At 35.8% G+C, this 23,512-nt stretch overlaps 1 protein-coding gene across 3 annotated transcripts in view; it reads left to right on the top strand.

Annotated features, from left to right (window-relative positions):
- The window catches only part of LOC145694361 (uncharacterized), a 162,898-nt gene extending 150,486 nt beyond the window's left edge, over positions 1-12,412 (top strand). For all 3 annotated transcript variants that reach the window (XM_081770513.1, XM_081770515.1, XM_081770514.1), the window contains 3 exons: positions 1,215-1,430; positions 2,682-2,821; positions 10,373-12,412. In XM_081770513.1, the coding sequence (XP_081626639.1) occupies positions 1,215-1,430; positions 2,682-2,821; positions 10,373-10,441 (425 nt within the window). In that variant the 3' untranslated portion in view covers positions 10,442-12,412. The remainder of the gene's footprint in view (positions 1-1,214; positions 1,431-2,681; positions 2,822-10,372) is intronic.
- The last annotated feature ends 11,100 nt before the right edge of the window (positions 12,413-23,512 follow it).

Below are 23,512 nucleotides of genomic sequence, written 5' to 3'. Positions count from 1 at the left end.
TTGGGTGCATGTGTACTGTCTGTGATATGGAAAGTTCTCCAATGTATCCAAGTAAGAGTTACGGTAACAGTACTGACTTCGAAGAAAAGTGGCACCACAATTTGATTGTCCAATAAGATCACACCAAACATTGACTTAAGATAACAAACATTGAATATCTCGTGTGTGGTTTTTAAAATGCATGAGGGTTTTTTTTAAATCCCAAATTCACACATTTTGGTGAATTGCTTTTCTAAATAAGTGAAAAGTGGCGCCATCTGAAAACATGCGCGATAAAAAGAAAGTATCAGCAACGCGATCCAGCGTAACGACTGCAAATATTTCGCGCTTTGCTGGATTATTCGGCTTCTATTTCTTGTACAGCGGTGGACACTTCTAAATGGTACACCTTAGCCGTAAATCTCCATATGGTTGTACCATTTAGAAGTGTCCACCGCTGTACAATTCTATTGTAATGAAAGTGCAATCTATAATGGAGGATTTTGCACATTGTTGACCTTTTTAATATCCAATTCTCTCGCTGATTCGAACGATTTCCGCACATTTTCTACAACCTTTCTCTAACTGCCTTGATTTCCACCACGTGTCCTTTTACAACTCTGCCGGTTGCCGATAAATGACACCACTTCTTTATATAGTTGTGAACGTCGGATGGTCCTTACTGTACACACGACGAAAGTTTTGTTGCACTGCATTTCACTGCACAACTCTTGACACGCTCGTTTGGAATCGCTATTTTAGAATCAAATTTATTCCTACATCACCAGTGTGGTTCTAATATGAACTACAAAATTGCAGCGTAACTTTAGTTTATTTCTGGTGCATGAGGTCCTTGGTTCAATCCCAGCTTGTGTCAAGTGAACTTCGTGGTGTACTAACAGTGTACGTGGGTTTCTCCCGTTTCCTCCTACTTTATTCATTCCACCATTTCCTTCACTTCTCATCATTACCGTTTCCTTTAGCCTAACCGACATAAACGTTGGACGTAAAACTTAGATTTAGTTTCACTTTTGTTTAGTTTGTCCTGTTGTGAAAATTGCAACAGTTTGATCTGAATAATAAATATTTATAATCATGAAGTATTAGGATAGACACGCTGAATTTGAGATGCATACGAATTTGGTGAGCTACATTGTAAGGATCACAAAATAAGAAATGTATCATCCATTGTAAAGCACAAGTTTTACTTTATGTACTTGTTTTTTCTGTTTTAGCTGGTGTTATCTGTGCAGCGCCAACGATGGGAGGTTGGTTTCGTGCCCAGGTGATGTCAGTAGACCAAGAGAACGAGACATGCGAAGTAAAATACGTAGATTATGGAGGATACCAGAGATTAGCAACAGCGGAGTTGAGACAAATACGCTCAGATTTCATGACACTTCCTTTCCAAGCTGCCGAATGCTATTTATCGAATGTGAAGCCTATTTCAGGTTTGTTTCAATTATAATTTCTAAGAATGTACTCTTGAATCGTTGAATTTAATTATTTTTATAATTGGAGAGTAATCAGATTTAACCAACGTGTGCTTAGCTTAAGAAAGATTCTGCACAAAATAATTATTTTTCCTGTCCATTGAGAAAAGGAAAAGTTATTAAATCTTAAAGCTTCTTTATTTTAATTTTTATTTTATTTATTTATTTATTTATTTTTAATTCTGTAGGATAATCTACATAAGAGGAAGCAGGTCACAGAGCTGTTAAAAATAGAATTTTCGTTGAGCGTATGAACTTTACTAATGTAATGAAACTAGGACATGAGTTGAGAAAAAAAAGTTAGCTCAACATATTGCAAAAAGGAATATATCAAAAAAGTTTTTTTTGTCAAATGACTAACATTGTTTTCTAGTAATTATATGTAAAAAAAATGTATGTGTACTTAAATTAGATTACAAAAGAATTTTGGATAAACAGTCACATTTATCGTGGACTAATGAGGTTCTGCGGCAGTCACGTAGCGTAAAAAGTAATTAAGTGAACAAACAAGGCTGTTATGGAGAACCTCAGGGTCTGACTGACGAAATTTATACCATATAAAAAGGTATGGGAGAGGTCCAAGTGTGATCTCAGCAACCAACCAGCATCTCATCGAGTAATCGACCAGCATCTGCACAACATGGGTGGAAAATTAACATTTATACCGTAAGTTGTATTTTTCATTAGCACCAAAAACGCTGTCATTTATATAAGGCTCCAAGCTTGTCGAATTGATCTCCTGCGAAAGAGCATAAATTGAATTTGTATTTGGGTCTTTAATTCATGCAAAATAGTCTTGCTTGTTGTAGAAGAAAGTTATTAATCTGTTAATTGACATCTGACAGGCAAGAAATCCCTTCTACCTTACTATTTAAACACTAACTACATATGTCTAAAAGCAGATGAAGGTAAAATAAACCCATAACTAATATTTTACGTTATTATATGAGTTATCCAGTTCCAAAAAGCATCATGTCAATTTTACAAAACTTCGGGAAATCAAGTGTTTTTAACCTTAATTTCTGCGCTTGAAAATAAGGAAAATAAGTTGCCTAAAATGTAAATTAAATGTTGTAAATGAGCTGAAATTAGGTATTAAGAAATCATCTGAAAGAAAACCCAAAAATGTGGACGAGAGAAGTTTTGAAATTGGGCGACTCGTTTGAAAGTAATTTGTGAAAAGTAATAGTTGGCGTTTTCATTCTACAGAATTTGAGACTACTTGGCCTCCAGAAGCTACTGCAGTTGTCGAGGCTCTGACCCAAGGACGAGTGTTGCAGGCTTATGTAACAGGCTACGCGGAGGATTCTGTTCCAACAGTCCATCTATACGCTACACATGCAGGAAACGTAAGTATTATGATATTGCCGTGGGTCTCCTAGTTTTTCTATACTTTTATTTCATTCATATAGACACGTCGGTCAGAATACAGATAGGCCTACGTATCAGTTTAATGGAAAGACTTGGAAAAGTGCATTATCCTGGAATATGGCGAGTGCATTATTCTGGAATATGGTGCAATTACTCGGAAACATCTGGCCATAGGATGAACAGAGTCCCGTAAAATGGTGACATAATCACGGTTAGTAACACGACTGGTAAACGTCAGCATAGAACTCATGGGAAACCAGAACGTTGTGACCCATAGCATCATAGAGCAGCCGCAATGTTTCACAGTTGGACGGAGTCGCTGCTTAGTATGAGCTTCTTCGGGTGACTACCATACATAAACAGGGCACGTGGTTTGGAAATAAGGTGAACAATGATTCATCTGGCCGTTCACAGGTTTCTAGTAGTTAGCGGTCCATGTTGCATCATCCTAAATTGTTCTTATCCGTTATCAGCGCTTTCATCCGTGCAACCTAACTCTGTTGTTCATGTAACTCGCGGGAGACCAATTGTCAACATAAGCTGTTGGAGGTATTGAGTTCCTCTATCAGTTGCAACAGAATTGCATGACGTTTTTGAGTGACGGTCTGTTTTAATGCTCAGGAGGACGTGTCCTGAGAGTTCTTCCGACCATACACTCTTCTATGATTTGATTGTGCTGTAAGTTTTGTAGGCCGTAATTACCTTAGACATTCCCTCGCTACATATCCATTACACCTGCCACTTCCATCATGCGCGCATTACATGACCTACCTTTAAAATCTCAGAGGTCTTCCATTTTACCTGGATTAATTGTACTCGTATTGAAGTCCAGCGGCCGTCATATGGCGGATCCTCTCCTTTTTTCCTTTTTTTTTCTTTCTTTCTTCAATATTTATCTGACTTTATCAGTTTGATATTGGCTTACTTTCAACAGTTGTAATATTAGTCTCTTTATTAGCTCCCATCCGATCTTACACTAGCACAGAAGCTATTTTTTGTTTAGATACATAAACAAAACCTTTTTACAAAGTTGAAATTTTATTGCAAATAGTATACTTTAGTCTTACACAATAAAGTTTTACATACTGTTTTGAAGTCAAGACCTGTTTTTATATATATATATATATATAACGATATTTCCTCACTCGCACAACGTCTACAAACCAACAACTTACTCTTGCCGCTGATTCCGTTCTTGGGGATATAGCCAGGCCCTCTGCAACTTTCAGAACTATGGCTTCATGAAAGTTGGACCATGTGACCAATTTGAAAACTGTGCGCGTTGACTATACTAATGTCAAATATGCAATAGAATTCGTGAACAAGCCACCTTCTGGTACTAGCTCGAACAGTGTATTTCCAGATCATCTGGTAATATAACACCGGTTTTGTGTGGTTGTAGAAAATAATCTCTGGTTTCATCTTCTGGGAACTTTCATCAATTTTCACAGAATTGTGAAGATTATTGAGAACAAGTACGTTTTTTGACGCCTTTACTTGTGAAGATGATTAAATTCATGAGAGAAATGGGAATTTTATTTTTTATTTATTTATTTATTCTTAATGGTTCCAACAATGCTACTACTACGCTTTCTTATCAACAAGTTTCCACACCACAGTTTCTAACGTCTGTTTTTGTTGTAACGTCTAGAAAAGATAACATAACCTTCAAAACTACAAAATGCTCCCTTCCTTGCTTTCCTGCGGGAATTGCATCGTTTTAACGTAGATATGGAATGCGTTCAGTACGAGTTCCGCATTGGCTAGTACTCAGAACATGATGCCATATTTGTCTGGTTTATTTGGCATAAACTGAATGAATGGACACCTACATTTTGAGGGAAACAGCTGCTCATCGAGGTCCAGATTTTCACTCTGTTGCAGGAAGCAATTCATTCAGTAAACTTATTCTAGAATATTTACCACACTACCAATGGGATGCCTTCAGTTACATTGAACTTGAGTTGCTGGACACCAAATATCAATAACTTTACGTATATTGCAGAAAGGAAGTCTAAACTTCAGCTATGGCATACTAGCTAATTATTTTAAATTTATGTAATATAGGGTCTCGTATAGTGAGATGATTACTTCTGAATGTGTAAGAAACAAGTTGAAAATGAGAGTCAGATGACGGTTCTTGGTCTTTAAAGGTAAATTCTTTAACACAACAAAAACTACCGTACTAGCAATCTTAAGAAAATGAGGAAACTCAGATTACATAAAGTGCTAAAAGTCATAAAACTTCAAATCACAATGAATAAAACAGACACACCAATACTTTTTTAAAGTGACGGTTATCGGCCAGGCTAGTATTAAACTGCTAAAGCATGCATGCCCATATAATGCTGTTTGAAGTTCCCATATTTTGCCTGCTCCTACTGACGTATCCTCATTTAACTGTAACTATCACCATTATCAGAATACGAAGGGAAACACTAAGTGCTTCCGCAGAACTTTCTGGGAGTGCATGTTCTATACGCTTAGTTAGTTACCTTTAAATGAATAGATTTTAAACTAAAATTAGAATGATAAAGTGGAAAAGTATGGTTTGTGTGGATGTAATTTTCTCATTTACTCTTTTCCTGCAGAGCGCTCTCAAGCTTTGTGTGCGTAGATTACGGGATCTATTGACCATTTCGTGGCTAGTGCTATATATAATAGTTGAAAGAAAGGTATTCTAAAGTGGATATAGGATACTAACTGCTTATCAAGCTAGTGAAACAATAGTAAAATAACAAGCTTTGTCAAACACATTATCAGACAGGGACGTGAAGGTAGGAATAACAGAAAATAGTAATAAAAAGTTAACTGACAGATTGTGGTTCGGCATCATGTTGACATCCATTCTTCAACGTTTTGAAATTATTTCCATATGTGTAACTAATTGTTACTATATGTTAATATGGCGTCCAACAATACTTTTTCAGTTACTGTTCTTTAATATTTCTTCTTTCCTCTGTCTTCCTATGGTGAAGCGATTGATGAGAGCTGCTCAATTTTAATATTTTTCGTAGTATTTTATTATAGTTTACTACATTCTCGTGAAAAATGGTTTAAAAAAATGCGGATCCGTATCTTCCTATTGTGTGATACGTATATAGTTCATGCTTGTAAATATTCAGGGTGTGAATGGTGTTCATAAGAGTGCAGAAGGCACTTGCTTGTTCAGTTAGGGTACCAGAGCGTGGTGAAAGAAGTGTTGCGTCTGTGATATCAGGGAGTCATCACACACAACCTTGTACAGTCCGCAGAAAAAAAATCATGAGAATGTAAGTTTATTGTGAAACTACACCTAACAGCGCTAGGAATCAACACAACGTCTAAGTGGCACAAATCATTCCAGGAGAAACCTCGGCGTCCTTCCCTGCACACTTATTTTGGAGTAAAAGACTTCGTCGTTTCACAATAAACTGCTCATGTTGCAGGTTTTTTGCTGCGGACTGTACAAGTCATACACTCTGCCGGAGGGAAGTGATCCAAGTTACGAAACACGTGGAACTGTTGACGTATGTCACGGGAATATGCTGAATGAGCAAGGATTTCAAATTCCAGCTAACGTGATGTCGGGTCACTTGTGATGCGTGCAGACGAGCGTTGTGCAACATGAGCACACCATGTCAGTTAACCAACGATGGCTTTACCTTCATTTGTCTTAGTTTCTTAGAATACTGTTCTAATTGTAGGGTCAGAAATAGTAAATTCCACCATAATTGCTACTACTTAGTTGCTCTCCATTGCCCCAGAATTTCGTCTACACAGATACTGCAGAGATGAAGACCGGGGCCATTCAAACCGTTGAACACATTACAGCGATATAACAATTAATATTTTTAGTATGAGTACTGTTTTTAGTACTAGTCAAAGATGATGAAAATAAAATGTTCAATGAAGAATTTTTGTCGAAAAATAATTAAAAATTGTTTTTTTTATAGACACAAATGTTTCCTTGTCACTGCTCATAGGATTGCGGTTCTTTTGTTAGAAAAGTGATCATATGGAAGTGTAGTCCATATATGTTATTGAATATTGCAATGAAAGAATCCAAATGCGAGTCACATTATTATTATTTTATATCAGTGTGGAAGATATATCTATAAGAATGTTGGAAATTTAAAGTTTCTTGAGCAGTTGGATTATATGTACTCGTAATCGTTCATTACAAATGTCAAAGATAATGGAAATATCGTGCAAATATTGTTGCTTTATGGAAAACAATAGGAATAACACCACTTTGGAAGTAGGTTATTGCATTTCTATGCTACTTAAAGTGAGGAAATGAATCTTAGCATAACTATACGTCTGAAATCAAATTATTCCAAACCAGGGTTGGCTATGGTTTAAACCAGCTGTTTTTTTTCTTAACAAAAAATGGTTTAAACCAAAAAAAAAAAAAAGCAGCAGCTTTAAATCGTGTGAACTTCATGGTGACGTCTCCACTTATGAAACCATCTGCAATACGTTTATGTACTTTTCACCTTGTAATCAAGGGGTCCCGTGTTTAATTCTCGGTCGAACCACAACCATCTTTCAAGTGTAAACCAAGTAGCGATTTGAGGTGTCCCTCTAAGCGAAAGTCTTCTCCGTGATAACCATGGTATTTCATAAGGATCTTAAGCCTAAACATACGAAACGAAACCAAATTATGCCTGAATGCCTGTTGTTTTAGAAAGAAGCCACGGTTGCTTAAATATATTGATAGAAATTGTCAAAATTTATCAACTGCCTACTCAGCTTCCACATCAGCTTGGATTTGACTTGATTTTAATTTTATTGAATGATATCTACATACCAAATGTGTAATTTAATACCTCAGTTTTAGCGTAGTGATTATGATACGTTGACCTTAAAATATTATATACAAATGCATTTAAAGTAATAACAGGATTTTGCCAATGGATAAGGCGGGAGTTTCCCGACTTATATATGATTGTATAATGTTTTTACTTGTGTAACTGTTTCTTTTTGTCCTTCTGAAATGACTCTTGACAATTATATTAAGAAGTAGGCCTATGTAAAAATCAGTACAACGTATTTTTATCAGGAGTCCTTCGTGAGTGAGTCGGCAATCGCATTTGTGACCAATTAGTCCCGGTTTCGTGTCCAAATGGACAATTTCTCTTGGATGTAAGCAGAGAAGCTGTTTGGATTCCGCTTTAAGCTTATGTGACCCCTTTCAGCATAACCTTGTTGTTGCATAATAACGCCAAGGCAACACAAACTAATTTCTGTCTATATTTAATATAAATACATAGAGTAAATTATTTAAACCAAAAAAAAAAAAAAAAAAACAGGTTTAAACAACTTTTTTTTTTTTTTTTTTAAATAAAAACCATGGTTTTTGCCAACCCTGTTCCAAACATTGAGTGATTGAACAACAGTAAATCTCCGTTCCACGTCACAGGTAGAGATGCTTGCTTCGTTTAAAAGTCCGAGGTGGTTTTGGTTCCTCTTAAAAGTGTAGTTTACTGTCTTGTAACTGCTGAAACTAGACGTTAAATCCCAACAAATAATTCATATAAATTAAACCACTAGATTCAATATACCAGAATAGAAACATGTATAATTATTATATGTAATATATTGAACTTCCTCGTGACTATATGAATAGCGTACGCGCCTTTGGCGCGGGTCGGGAGTTCATGTAGTTCACATCCCACATTAAGCCTCATAGAGCCTCATTCTGAACGGGAGGCTATAAACTAAAATCGAATATATATATATATATATATATAAATTAAAAAACTTGTAATTCCACTGAAATATAATACTAGAATCTTAAGGTCAGGGAAAACCACATCTTGTATACTTCATGAAGAGGTTGGAAAATGAAGTCAGCAACAAATATGATGGCCATTCGTCGTATCTGACAGAGGCAAATAGCGTATCTGCTGACGTCCCCAGTAAATAATAACTAGGAATGCAATGGATGTACCCGATTGCAATGAAATGAGCTGAGCGAGCTTAAACTACGTAATCATTCCTGGCCATTATGCAATAATAAATGTCATTTTTAATTGTTGACAAAAAAATCGCGTGAAAACTTTTTCCCCATGTTAAGTCTATGCAAGCGTTTTTCGGTCATTATTCCTCGATGGTACATCGGATTTTTGATTTCGACCTATGTTGTCACTCAGCACGACATACTCTATCAGCGTGCTAAGTTTGGTTGAGATCGGCCAAACGGTCTAGGAGGAAGCGTTTTTCGGTCATTATTCCTCGATGGTACATCGGATTTTTGATTTCGACCTATGTTGTCACTCAGCACGACATACTCTATCAGCGTGCTAAGTTTGGTTGAGATCGGCCAAACGGTCTAGGAGGAGTTCGCGGACAACCAAACGGCTAACCCGAGTATAAGAGCTTCGCTTCGCTCAGCTCAATCAATCTCTGTGGTAGAGCGTTTACCTTTGGTGCGTGGGCTCTTTGGTTCGATCCCAGCTCGCATCAAGTGAACTTTATGGTGGACAAACACGTTGTGCGTGGGTTTTCTCGAGGTTCTCCCGTTTCCTTCGACTTTCTTCATTCCACCATTTTCATTCATTTCTCATCACAGTCTCTTTTAGCCTACGCGGCATAACCATGGGACGAAAACTTGAGATTTCATTTTTAAACCATAATCAGTCATTTAATTAACAAAATATTAGGTTGATGCTTAATTCCTAGCGTTTTAAATATAGGTTTAAGTTTGTTTTTAGTGTTTTATTTATGAAATTGAATTAAAATTCGGTTAAAAACTTGGTCAAGTCAAACAAGCAGCTATTCAATAATGTAATCTCCGTCATTGTCAATAACTTCCTCTCAACATTGGAAAGTTTTTGGATCTCCCGTCTGTAGAAATCTGTTGGTTTTGAGCTTAGGAAGTCTTCAGTCCAAGTTTGGAGAGCAGTTTCATCTTCGAAGTTGTATCCTTGAATGTGATTGTGGTTGCTTGGTCACATTCCATCACACTAGCCAATTCTCTGGTTGTCTGGCATGGATTTTCGCCGGTCAAACTGTTTAAATGTTCCTCGTCGAAATCGGATGGTCTTCCTGTGTCTCTTCCATCATTCAAATCAAACTAATTCGCTTTAAAACGAGAAAACTATTTTCTTGTTCTGTACACTTCATAGATGTTCCTAGCCGCATGCTGCGCTTGAACCTCTGTTAAACTTATACAGTCTCGAGTGCAGCAGAATATGTCGGGTATGTTTTTTTGCCTTGACCTGATACTCTATCTTCAACAGCGAAGAAATAACAAACGTTTGTAACAATTTCGCTGACAACTCGTATTCCAGAAGACAATACTCCAAAGTAGAAGGTGACAATGAAGAAAAAAAAAGCAGTGTAGTGTTGCCAGGTCAAATCAGAACTCTACGGAATTATGCCTCAACCCAATTATTTCGTAAATGGCTTGTCAAGTACAGAGATGTAGCATCGCATTGTGATTATTTTCAGTATCTGTAATTGCTCATTCTTTGTTTCTGCTACGAGATTTCTTTATTCCAGTATCTAAACCATGTGATTAACATTAAGTTCTTTCTCCACAGGTGATTTGGATTAATCAGGAATTGGTGTCACGTGGCTTAGCGGAATGGATGGAAGAAGTAGATGAATAAGTGTGAACAGTACCCACGTGTGGATAAACGTTTTTACAGTGGCAGACCATGTAGTGCATGGTCCTATGTTTGTACAAGAATCCTTTTTAAAGAGAAAAGAGGATTCAGTTTGATAAGTTGTTTATATTAAGGAAGAAAAAAAGATTGCGGTTACTGTAATCGCGATTGATCATTTTTTTTTTTTTATTTTGATTGTAATAATTTAGTTTTGTGATTTTTGCAGTTAGTAGTGATAAACTTTCGTAGGTATCAGTAAAGCAGTTAATCGTTAAGTTCCTCTGTTATAATAATTCATTTGTTTTTTCTGCTCAAGCTGTTACTTAGGTAATCAGTGCCTATTGTTTTATTATTATTACTATTATACGTAATTGAGGCCGATGAACCATTTCTTAGCAGTGCTTACAGCAGGACATCATTTCTTGATTTAGTAGGCAAGAAAGAGACGAGTACCGTATATTCTACTTCGTACCTTGTATGCATGGGTGTCTGTCTGTGTGCGCGTGCAGTGTATATATATAAATGGGTCTGTGAACATTTTCTATGGCTGTTAAATTGTTAAGGGTTCTGACTTCATAAATATTTTGTACAGAAAATGTTGAAAGTGAAAATTGATATACTGAAGTGTAGTAGATCAGTTTCTTTGATTTTAATTTTCCTGTTGGTGGCGGTTGTATCCTCCTTCTGAGTTGCTGTTTTTTCCATTATTATGCCAGGGTGAATTTCATATTGATACTCTTCTTTTCCATTTATTATAAATTCTTGTTTTGTCTTTTTTTCGAAGCATTGGTAGTTACTTGCAGTGCTGTTTGTCGCTTGAACTAATTTATACATTCGTTGATCATCTATTATGGCTGAACGCGGATGTTTTCACTGTTAAACAAATTTTTAAGACGTGTTAGAATAATGAGATAAGAAATTCACTTTTTATGATACTTCGCTCAATTAACAATAAATATAAGTAGCACTGTCATAAGATTTTTTTCAGTTTACGTTGAATTTGATCAGTTCCATAACATATATGTGTACTTTTCAAACTTCATGATGGTGTGCAATATTTTTCGAGGGATTTTATTCGTTGTTTTCGATTTGTAACAATTCAAAGATGGTTGTGAAAGAAGGAAAGAAAAGGAAAAGTGTTGAAAATACTCTTACTATTGGTGAAAATCATTCAGTTAGAGAATGTAATTGAACACAAATGTAAAGTAACAAAAGGGAAATTTGGGCAAATAATAGATGTATATATATATATTAAATTTTAAATGAAAACTAGATGATTGGTCTCGAAATTGATTTGGCTGGATGTTTGAATAAATTACCAGGAAAAGAGATTTTATCGCTTAATAAATGACTATCGATTTGCGTACGTAAGCGTTTCGTACATAATTTCTTGATACAATAAATAATGATTGTACAGCAGAATTAATATTACCAGTGAGTATATAGATACTTTATTAACATTATTTGAAGAAGTCGTTACAATGAGCCATAAATATATTATTAGAAAGAGGACTAGAAAAATTATGATGTGGTAAGATACGACAGAATTAACTAATTGGAGAAAAACAATTAGTATGCCTTTCTTAGAAAAGGAGGAACTTGTACGAGTTCTGTCTAACGAACAGTAGTAGGTGTATTGTTATTGCATGAAGGAACTTTGGAAATCAAGTGTATTAGAAAATTGAGTGTGATTTTGTTAAAATATTTGCGATTCTTGTTTTCGAAACAAAAAAGAATGGAAAATTCATGGTGTATTTGTTTTCAGTTTGTAACCATATTAGATCTTCCGTTTGATTTTATTTCTTTTGATGTAGAAAATTCTTTGTAGAAAGTAGACACAGTCGAAACTATACATTTATATTTATTTCTATGAATTATGTTTTCTCAGATTGACGAATTTAGGGTTTAAATTATTTTGAAAATTGGTTGTTCTTTTGTACATAAGATGTATAAATACATGGCGTTTAAAAAGAATAGTGTTTACTTTCTTTCCTTAATCACATATGTCCTTCGTATGGGGTCAGTCCGTATGAAGTGATCCAATGATCGTTGCTTGATCGGTTTTAATTTTAATTTTTATACGTAGGCTGATCAATAGACTGATCATCAGTGTTTGAAGTGAATGCAACAGCAAGGCACAGAAACGAAGCACGTCTGTGTAGTGAGAGAAGTGGCGAATAGATCGAGCAAGTTGGGGGGGGGGGGCATGACGTCAGGAATGTGACCTTGACAGTCGTTGAAGCGCGCGCAGTTTATTTCGCATAAGGCAACATGGAAGTAACACGCGAAGAACAGTACAGAAATTCTGTTGACTATCTTGCAAAGATAAACGTTCCGTATGTACCCCATCCTCCATATAGGTTTTTATATATATATATATATATATATATATATATATATATATATATATAAAGAAAAGCCTCCGGGGACGGTATTTCACATCTTCAGGGGGCAGTGGTGAAAGCTGCGGAGGTAATTTTGAAGGATCTGTACATAAAATTGCTTCCAGCATGTCTTTGACGACTGGCAAAAACGCTGGGACAAGTGCATTGCATGTAACGGCGACTCTTTTGAAAAAGACCATTAACATTTATACGATTAGTACAGGTAATTATGTTTTATTCATTTATGATCATTCTTTATTGATCGGCACTCGTAAATATGTATATATTGGCAGCACAAAACCGGTTTTTAAAACTTTAAATCCGAACCTGCTTGTGAGTGGTGGCCATATTTGTTGAGCACCGCGGGCCAATTAGTGACTTAGCAGACGTTAACGTAAACATGTATTCCTTACACCTGAATTGTTCAAAAGTATTGTGGTATACACCATTTTCTTCACCACTTCTTTAATTTTGTCTATTAGCATAAAAACCCTTAATTGAATTGGAATAGGTCAAATATTACTCCTTAAGTTTTGTATCGAAAGTGAACAAAATTTTACCTTTTAGAGTTTTTATGAGGGAGTGAAATATCAATTTTTTAAAAATAAAATTACATATGGTACTATTCTTGCTATAGGTAGAATAACAACAGTGATACGTGCTTCCTACAATTTCAATGACGTAAAAATTTTAAATTCTGTAATATTAGCGAAGTTTGAGATATATTTCTGTTGGGATATGGATTTAAAAAAAAAAAAAAATAATATGCATCTATGTAAGAGAGCCATAGTGAAAATTTAAATTTTGAATGTGAACACAGTTGAGGATTTTCAAAAATTGCGCAGAAAACACAAGTTTACGTTTACTCGCAGCCATTTGTTTCTGAACTACAGGGTGTACAAGAAGTAGTGACTCACTTTTGAATGATCAGTACCTTTTTAATATAAACAAGAATGGAATGAAACAAAATTGTACGTACAGAGGAATGATATAAAAATAAAGTGCTTTACAGTATCTAATCCCTATTCTCCATTTGAAGATCCATCTGGCGACCATTAACACTTTGATGCATGCCTGCATCCGGAGACGCACATTTCTGCACGCTCTTGGCACATCTGAACGGGATTGTTGTTGAACTCCTCGGTATTTGCGCCGTCAATCACGCTACTCTAGTGGTGTCGAAGGCTTTGTTTACCTTCGTTATTGTCTCCCGTTGTGGCACAAGATACCGTACAGGTCCTTCTTTCGTCGCTGGACTTCCGTAACGTTGTGTCTCAGAAAATAGACAAACGCATTGGGCACGTTTTTCAAGCGTCAGGCCAGCCACCATCTTGTGTTGCCAAGCACAAACAAAACGAGAAACAAACATCATCAATCATACAGTCTAATCTACCGCACCTAACAAGCGAGTCAATACTTGTGGAACACCCTGTAAATACATTACCAATTTGAATCTTAGAACACACTGTTTTAGTTTATTTCTATTTTAATGTTGATTGCAATAAGCTTAAAACATTCAAATGAAAAGCTAATTTTGAAAATTAAATAAAATTGATAAATCACGAATAAAAATAAAAGTGTGTTAAAGGTAGTAAAAAAATAGAGCATAGATAAATATGAAACGGATTATTGTAATTGAATTAAGAATAAATACAGTAGGTAAAGAACCGTGTCTCTACATGCCATTATTTACTTTTGGATGAAAATGGGTCCCAATAGATAGAAAAATTTTTTCAACATTTGCAACCACATAATGTACTTTGGACTAAAAGCCATATGGCATTTGTTTTCTCTTGCCATTAAGAAAGAGGCACAAAAAAGCGTGAACTAAATAAGACAAAGCTTGCAAAGAGCAGCAGGAGATCAAATCCTCAGTCTAGATAAAATGTTAGATTTCTGCGAATAAAATAATATTGTCTATTTTCTCATCACACAAGAATAAATTGACACTGGTATTAAAGCACATTGAAAAATTGCATACGAGTCTATAGAACAAGACAAATGTCATGGTGTTTCATCAAACTTAAATAGGGTAAGCATAAAATTTTCAGCTGAAAATGAGACAGATTCCATGTTTGATCGTGAAAGTGTTGATGTAAGTGATCCATCGGAGAATTTTTGCGTTAGGAACAACAGTTTTCCTAATAGCGAGGAAAGAAATGTTGTTAGTGATCAAAGTAAAATGTTTTCCTAGAAGGTATTTTTCTAATTCCTTAAGCGAAAAGAAAATTGCATATAACTCCTGATGAAAAATCGGGAGTGGGTTGACTGTTTTTGGATGTCTGTAAGAAACATAATAGACGGGGTGAATGACATTAGAGTTAAGGTCTTGTAACAATACGGCGCCAACGCCTAGGGCTGAGGAATCGCACATTAAAATATTTTCTGTGTTCTTTGTTGAGTACAAAGCAAGAACTGGTGGAGAAGTGAGAAGGCGCTTCTTCTGGTCGAAGGCACGGTCCCGTTCAGGTGTCCATATCAATTCGATTTCCATTCGAAATAGCTTCATAAAGTGGGGCTAATATGAGAGAAATGTGATGGAAGAACTTCCTAAAGTAATTAGCCGAAGCTAACCAACTCTTTAACCCTTTTATGGTGGTCGGTTTTGGTGCATTGGCGAGGGCAGTGGTTTTGTCAGGATCAGGTTTGACTATGATTTTCCACAATATGACCTAAGCATTTAATCCGTCTAGCGCTAAATACTGATTTGTTGATATTAAAAAGCAAGGAATGTTTTGCAGCTGTATGAAAAAATGCGCGTAAAACTGTCAGCATGTGATCAAAAGAATCAGCATGGATATACATGTCATCTACGAACGAAGTAATATTATTGGTACATAAATCCCGAAAAATAGTTTGCAGCACCTATTGTAATAAAATAGATTAATTTTTGAAACCCTGTGGAATAGAAGTGAGTTGCATATGATTGAAGGGCAAAGAGAGGCCCTTTAAACTAAAGGCTGTTGCAGGGCGATCATCAGGATGAAGGGATAATTGATAAAAAGAGGAATGAAGATCAAAACTCGTAAAAAAGTGGAATCACTAAGCGAGTCTATAACGTCCTGTATGTCCTTTAATGGAGAAGCTAAAGTACGGCATTTACTATCAAGAACCCGCAAATCAATTACGGCTCTAAGAGATTCGGAATTTGGTTTTAAAACAAAGAGAATGTTGTTTTTATAGGGAGAGTCTGATTTTTCAAATATCCCTTGGTTCAAAAGTTGTATAACTAATTCTCTCGCTTTGGGCCTTAACTTGTGCGGAATGACAAAAGAGTTACACTGAAATGGAGTTTTGTCTTCTAAATCTAATGTTGCCACAAAAGAATCTATCTTGGTAAAATGGTCACTTGCCCACTGAAATAAAAAGGCATATTCGGAAAGTAATTCCCGCATTTGAGCTTGTTGTTCCTCATTCATGTCTGGAGACAGCTGAAATTTACTAATATCTATAAGGTGACAAATTTCTTTAAGACGTTTTTCTTTGTTGCGTGCCGCATCTTCGTCTGTAGGAAAATGTATTTGCCTAACAGTCAGGATATTGTGGTCATTGTCTCGTTGGGAAAAGAGGTAACCTATAACTACTGGATTGTGAGCCTGAATCGTTTGTTTTTTGTTCGTTAGATTAGCTAACGGTAGAACAAGGTTTTGTGTGGAAACTACCGTATGTGCCATATAACATTTACTTAAATTCCGAGAAATCGGTGTATGTAGGCCAGGGTTTGAAAAAGCCCAACCCACCTGGGCCCATGTGGGTTTTTTCGGGTTTAATTGGGTTTTTTCGAAATATTTCAATGTCTTTGGGCTAAAAGTGTTAAAATGTGGTTTATATTTCAAGATTGTCATTGTCACAACTTGCAACAATTTTCTACTCACTGCTGTTTTGAAAAAATTGCCGCCATTTTGAAATTTTACATTCGAATGCCGAGAAAATCTATACAGCAAATTTAGCGTAACTCGTGCTTCCACCGTCGAAATTTCAACTTAAAAGACTTAAAATTGCGCTTCGTAGCATGGATACTCGCTGTTTTGAAAAAAATGGCCGCCATTTTGACATTTTACGTTGGTATGCCGCCAAAATCTATACAGGAAATTTAATGTTTCTCATGCTTGTACTCTGAAAATTTTAACTTCAAAGGCAGGAAGTTGTACCCTGTAGTGTGTGTGGTAGAGGCAGACAAACGAGTTGAGTTGGTTTTGTGTTTAACGTCCCTTTCAGCAGCGAGGCTATATGAGACGGGACCTACTGATTAACATGGAATCCGAACCACATGAGCTCCCTTCGGGAAGCAAACCTGGGTCTCCCACGCCGAAGACGCGTACACCAACCGCTTAGCCATGAAGGAGCTCGGCAGACAAACGAACAAATGTAGATCAAGTCATCCAGAATCCTGACTGACGTTCACCAAATATGAATACCAAAAGGGGTCCATTAATTTAAAACAAAGATACAATTCATGTTATATGAATGAAATAAATAAATGAAATTAACATCTTCCAGCGTAAAAAACCTCCCATATTTTCTCCATGAGAATCGGGACACCTCAGATCCCCCTCAACTTTCCAACACAATGCAATGAACTGTAGTCTGGTTATGAACAAAAGTATAATACGCCGCGGTGGCTCAGTGATAGAGCGTTCACCTCTGGTGCATGGGGTCCCTAGTTCGATCGCAGCTCGCGCCAAGTGAGCTTTGTGGTGGACAAACACCTTGTGCGTGGGTTTTTTCGGGATTCTTACATTTCCTCCCACTTTCTTCATTCCGTCATTTCATTCATTTCTCATCATCACCGTCACCTTGAGCATAGCAGGCATAACCGTGAGACTAAAAGATTTCATTTTATTTATTTTTTAAAGAATATAATAGGCGAAAGTTCACTACGCACCAGCTGCTTTTCTCTCTTCGTAACCTGCAATTAATTGTACGGACTGAAGATGCCTAAAAACTTAAGATGTGCTATAAAAATGCTTTACAGGAAAACAATATGCAAATTATTTAAATCAGTGGTACGTACAATTTACCTTCAATATTCTTCGCGCGTTTAGTAATATTTATTTACATGGCTGTATTTGCCAAAATTATTATTATTATTATTTTTAATGTTCCGGAAAGTATCCGAGTTTCCATAAAGTGCAATGAAAAAAGTAGCATTGCAAATTTCGCTCGCTATCAAGTCGAACAGGGTGACGTAATAACTTCCTCGAAACTGTTACCTGCAACAGCGCACTGTTCATTCACTAATTACAGGATCTCCAGCCAATGTCAGATTTTTTTTTTTTTTTTTTTTTTCACTTTTCAAATAAGCTGATATTGATAGCAGAAATGGAACGGAGTTAAAAATACGGGACATTTCCCTGTCACGACTAAATTTACGGGGACGCGGGACACTCGGGCCCAAAAACGGGACTGTCCCGTTTTTTACGGGACGTACGGCAGGCTTAAGCGTAAAATAAATAGTTTTATTCTTGAAGTATTAATTTCCGATCCTTCTGCGTTTAATTTCCCGAGCACTTCTTTCACGGCGTGTACATCAAAACTTCCACTAGTACGGAAATTTGAACTCGGCACTTGAAATAGTAAGCGGTACATAGTCTTCGGAACCCCGAGCATTAAGCTTCTTAAATTTGACAAGAATTTTTACGCTATTGCTGGTGTTGATTCTACAGAATAATTATTTGAAGAGTAGCAACAAATGACTGAACTAAACTGTTATTGTTGGAGAACCAAATTTTAGTTGAAGAAACTTGTGTTTTATATCAAAGGTAAGAAATAATACTAATAGTTTTACTAATGTATTTACATATGTACTACTAGAACTGGCACCTATGACCTTAAACCCATCAAACGTATGAGTGATAACGTCCCTCGGTGTCGCCGAGTCGACGAGCACACTATTCACGGAAAATATTTTCTAAAGTACAAAATTGCTTATTTTGCTTCAAACAGGCTATCAGCATAATCCATACATTAATTTGTTCTATAACTATCTCAAGCTGTTTTTTTTTAATTCATTCAGTGCATTCAGAACTTTAAAGGTCGTATGTTGAATGTTGTTATCTACCTTAACGTGAAAGCCTCTAATTCGCCCAAGGAAAGTCTAAAATCTGATGAAAAGCACTTACAATGTGATCACCTTAGTTGTACCAATTATATACTAACAAATAGGTCAAAAACCCAGGTGGGTTTTAAAGTGGGTTTTTTCAGGTGGGTCCAACCCTGATGTAGGCGAAACTGTATGTCAGGGAATAACAATTAGTAGCAAATGGTACGAATCTAACAGAATGAGGGGGGATAATAGTAGTGTGAAGGGTAAAAAATACAACCTGGGGTTTGGAGTGTTTCTGACACAAATGCGAGATGTGAATACTAACTGGGTTTTTATCTTTTACAGTATGTGGCATTTTTCCAAAATGTTTCAAGGACAAAGTGCCTTTTGAGTGATCCAAAATGGATTGTTGATCTTGCAAAAAACGTGAAGAAGGGGTGGGAAATTTTTGAAGGGAACTAATCGAAAAAGAATGGAGTAATTACGACCATTCAAGTTAATTTTGAGGATAGTAGCGCGATTTAATTGCACAGGTTTATCGGACAGGCCGTGGAGGAGGGAGGGGAGATAGAAAGTATGTGCGTCTGGTTCCAATAATTCAAATGGAAATAATCCCACGTCTGCACCACTCACTATCTAGGCAAAAAAGTAAGTCTCTGTTTGCGTAAGTACCTCGTATATAGGAAGAATTACCCTTAAACTGCAAGGGAAGGGTATGATAGTCCTGGCTAGTCGCGGTGGGAGAGGAAGTGAAAGGGAGAGGGGAAGATTGGGTGGTTAACGCGCGAGTGGGTGAGTCCCGCGTAATTTAGGCCGTTTTTTGAAATAGATAATTTATTTATGGGAGTACTACCAACTCGAGTGATTGTGGCATTTATTCCCCCTATACATCAATGAAAACCTGCATCTTCAAAACATTTACAACCCAATTTTGAAGACAACCTTTATATATATTTTTTTCACCTTATTCTGTGATTCAGAGATTCATTTTTTCAATCATGGTAACAGTATTCCTCGTCTTGACTTTCCATAAGGATACACTATCTTTCTTTACGAAATTACGCAAGATGGAGAAGCCAACGCTGTGCAGCATTGGAACCTTATTATACCAACCAACCCGTGTTCGTCTGAAAGTTCATTTTAAGAACTCCCTAGTAGCATCAGTGTCCTTTATAGCATTTCAATCCCTCTTAGAAGTGGATCACCCGAGGAAAAATGAAATGAAATCTTTAAGTTTAACGTCCCACGATTATGCCGGTTAGGCTAAAGGAGATGGTCATAATGAGAAATGAGTGAAATGGTGGAATGAAGAAAGTGGGAGGAAACGGGAGAACCCCGAGAAAACCCACGAGCACAGTGTTTGTTCACCACAAAGTCCACATGGCGCAAGCTGGGATCAAACCAGGGACCCCAAGCACCGGAGGTGAACGCTCTACCACTAAGCCACCGCGCCCCTCTGGATCACCCGAGGAATATCGTGGAGTACAGGCACCTATGACCTTAACAGGAATATAAAACTTTTACAGGAATATAAAAGTAAGTTATTATTTCAATAATACATCATATATGTACATGTATGCATTTATATATGATATCGTCTATGTTAGAATTACTACATGCTCTTCAAGCAAATTCTTTGTTTCATATACATTACTGTACCTAGATGTATTTCATATACATTACTGTACCTAGATGCAACTACCGTAATAAATACAGATCCTTCTACTAAAATAAGTGTACATTGGATAGCCGTATACATTGATACTGACGGATATTGAGAATACTTCGACACGTTCGGATTTCCTCCATATGTAATACTGTGCATTCAATTTCTACGTAGAAATTTTGTTTATTATAAATTCAATAATAAACAAGTTCAATGTGTGAAATCATCCTTATGTGGACATTATTCATACTTATATTTATGTTAAAACCTAAAGGAGAATCATGAAACGATTTTCAACAACACTGAAAAGAAATGTTTTCCATGTGTTGTACTTGTTATTTGAGGTATGGGTATTCATTTATTTCTGTTATTCCGTCTTCTTCGTTATTATTACATTTTTTTAAAATTTCTATTGCTATTATCGTTTGTTCTTCATTTGTTCATTATTATAGATAAAAATAAATTTTAAATTATGGTTTCTATCGTTTTCATTTAAGAGAATAAAGAATGACACAATGTATGATCATCATTGCACAGTATGACTTTTCTCCTTGGCTCATCGGATCGTTGTCATAATTATTTTCGTCATCAATATGAAGACTTTTTTCATAATAATGAAATTAGAACATGTTTTCATATATAAAAAGTAAAGTTTGAATAATATTCAGTGGCAGTGTCAAATGGAATTGCAGTATACCTACAGTGAAAATTAAAAGTTTTGTGAAAAACTGGCGTGAAAACTGTATTAGTTAAGAACTAATCTTAAACATTTTTAAAAAAGGTTTTCGTGTTATGAATACCATGTAATATTTTTTCTCTTGTGTAAATATTATCACCATCTTCAATAAACAGTTTGTATTGTTATTTTCTTTAGTTCAATCAAGTTTGCATTTTTAGCAAAAGCTCTTTCCCATGCTTTATTTTCTAATTCTTTGTCCGCAACATGTCTAGAAGTTGTTTCTTTATCATCTCTGTAGTAGATATCATGTTGTTTACAAGTTTTGTCTAACGGATCCTTTATCGCCTATTTCTAAACTTTCTTGTAGCTTTGTAAGTGGTATTTAATCCCTCAATGAAGGCTGGACTATATCTTAATGGATCATCAAAGTTGGTCAGACTCCTCACCACCGCACCCGTTCAGTCTCTGAAACTGTTCCATATTCGACTGACCAGTTATATATAATTTTCACTAATTTAGGAGCTCGCCTGCGGATTATCCAGTTCTGTTTTTAGCATTGTGTTCTATCATTACCCGAGTTCCCCCTAAAAGTTCCTACATAGAGTTGGTAGATTAGGTTCTAAGGAATTTCCCGCAACAAGGTGTGTATTACCATGCTCTTTTAAACACATGATAACGGCCCAAAGTTGACCGCAGTACGAATATCCTGGAATATGCATCTCAAATTTAAGTTTATTAATTAAATCATTTAGTAATCCTTTCCCATACTTTTTCACTATTTTAATTTTTTTTATGGTAGTGTATTTAAAATCTTCATCAAATAGCCTATACCCTTTCAGAGAGAGTTTAGAATTAATCATATCCATAATGCATACTTTCTCATTATAAAAATTGTTATTTCCAGCTTTTTCTTCTCCATCGATAACAATCAATCGATGAATTAATTTTCTTCCGTTGGTAAATCGTTATATATAACCTGATTCCCTCTTCAGACTTTGGTGTTTTCTTTCTTTTTGATGGTTTTGTAAAATTATCCCAAATGAGTTTGAAGATTTTATTATTTTTTATCTACACTAGACTGGTTTTCTTGTATCTGGATTCTTATCTTGAAATGCAGTATTAGAATCAATTAATATTTGTGTATAGTTTTCTAGATCACCATCATCATCAGTTTCTTGGATTAATTTTCATTAATGATTCCCATAAGCCTTCTGTTCCTGTGTAATGTCGATTATTAATGATCAAATCACCACCATTGATCTTAGCTTCAGTATCTCCTATCATGTTTATTATTTTCCCTTCTTCATTATATGCATTTATTCCAAAGGTCTTATCTCTTGCCGCATAATACTTTGTATCAATTTTACCAAAACGTGTTTGTTTAGTAATTGGCTCTACTCCTACTTTATACTTAATTTGTTTTCTCATGTGTTTTATTTCTTCAGTTATAGGTGTATCACTTTCCCTTTGTTGGACTATCATACAGAGGTGGTGTTTCTAATAAGCTTGGGTCTACTTTTGCCCTTTTATGTACTCCCATGCGCAATAAAAATTGCGCGCGTATACTGTAACTCACGATTTTTCACATTTATTCCATTTTAATTACATGTATGGGTAAAATTCAGTTATTAGTATTTGTAGATAATAGAAAACAATCCATCTAAGGAGATATTTCCAAATAATAATAATAATAATAATAATAATAATAAAAATATAAGCAAAAACAAAATTATGCTCGGTTTTGTGTATACTGGCAATCATGATTTCTAGGGATTTTTCAGTAGCAAACCACAATTGCGGAGGGAAATTGACAATAGGCAGTGAACGAGCTGGCGGAAGGAACTGGAAAGTGGAGTAAAATATTGAATTTATTGGTTTAAACCTAATGTCTAGATGGTTTGCCAAATACAAATTAGCTTCTGTAACCAAGATGTCGTACGGAAATATAGAAACAAAGAGGAAATCTTCTGTCTTGAGATTGGAAGTGACATGCGCTATGGATATTAGCATTTATTTCTTAAGAAAAAGAGAACAAGCAAAAAGTAGTTTACGTGGTTAGGTGGGTAGCGTGGTAGATTAGTAGTTCTTACACTATTTTGACACTAGATCGAATCCCATTCCATCCCATCCTTTTTTCTTTTACAAAACATTATAATTTTCGTGTTAATAAGAACCGAAACAATATAATAAGGACATAACTTATTGATATTTTGCTGTAATGACGTATTTATCCAGGATTAGAGTACTATTGGTAATAGCTATTGTTTTCAGTTCATGCTGTTGTATAGCTTCTCTCATC

The sequence above is a fragment of the Thermobia domestica genome, chromosome 9 (genome assembly GCF_964235325.1).
Source record: "Thermobia domestica chromosome 9, izTheDome1.hap1.1, whole genome shotgun sequence".
NCBI classification, from domain to species: domain Eukaryota; kingdom Metazoa; phylum Arthropoda; class Insecta; order Zygentoma; family Lepismatidae; genus Thermobia; species Thermobia domestica.
The sequence above is the reverse complement of the archived record's forward strand: the minus strand, read 5'-3'. Positions and strand labels throughout refer to the sequence as shown.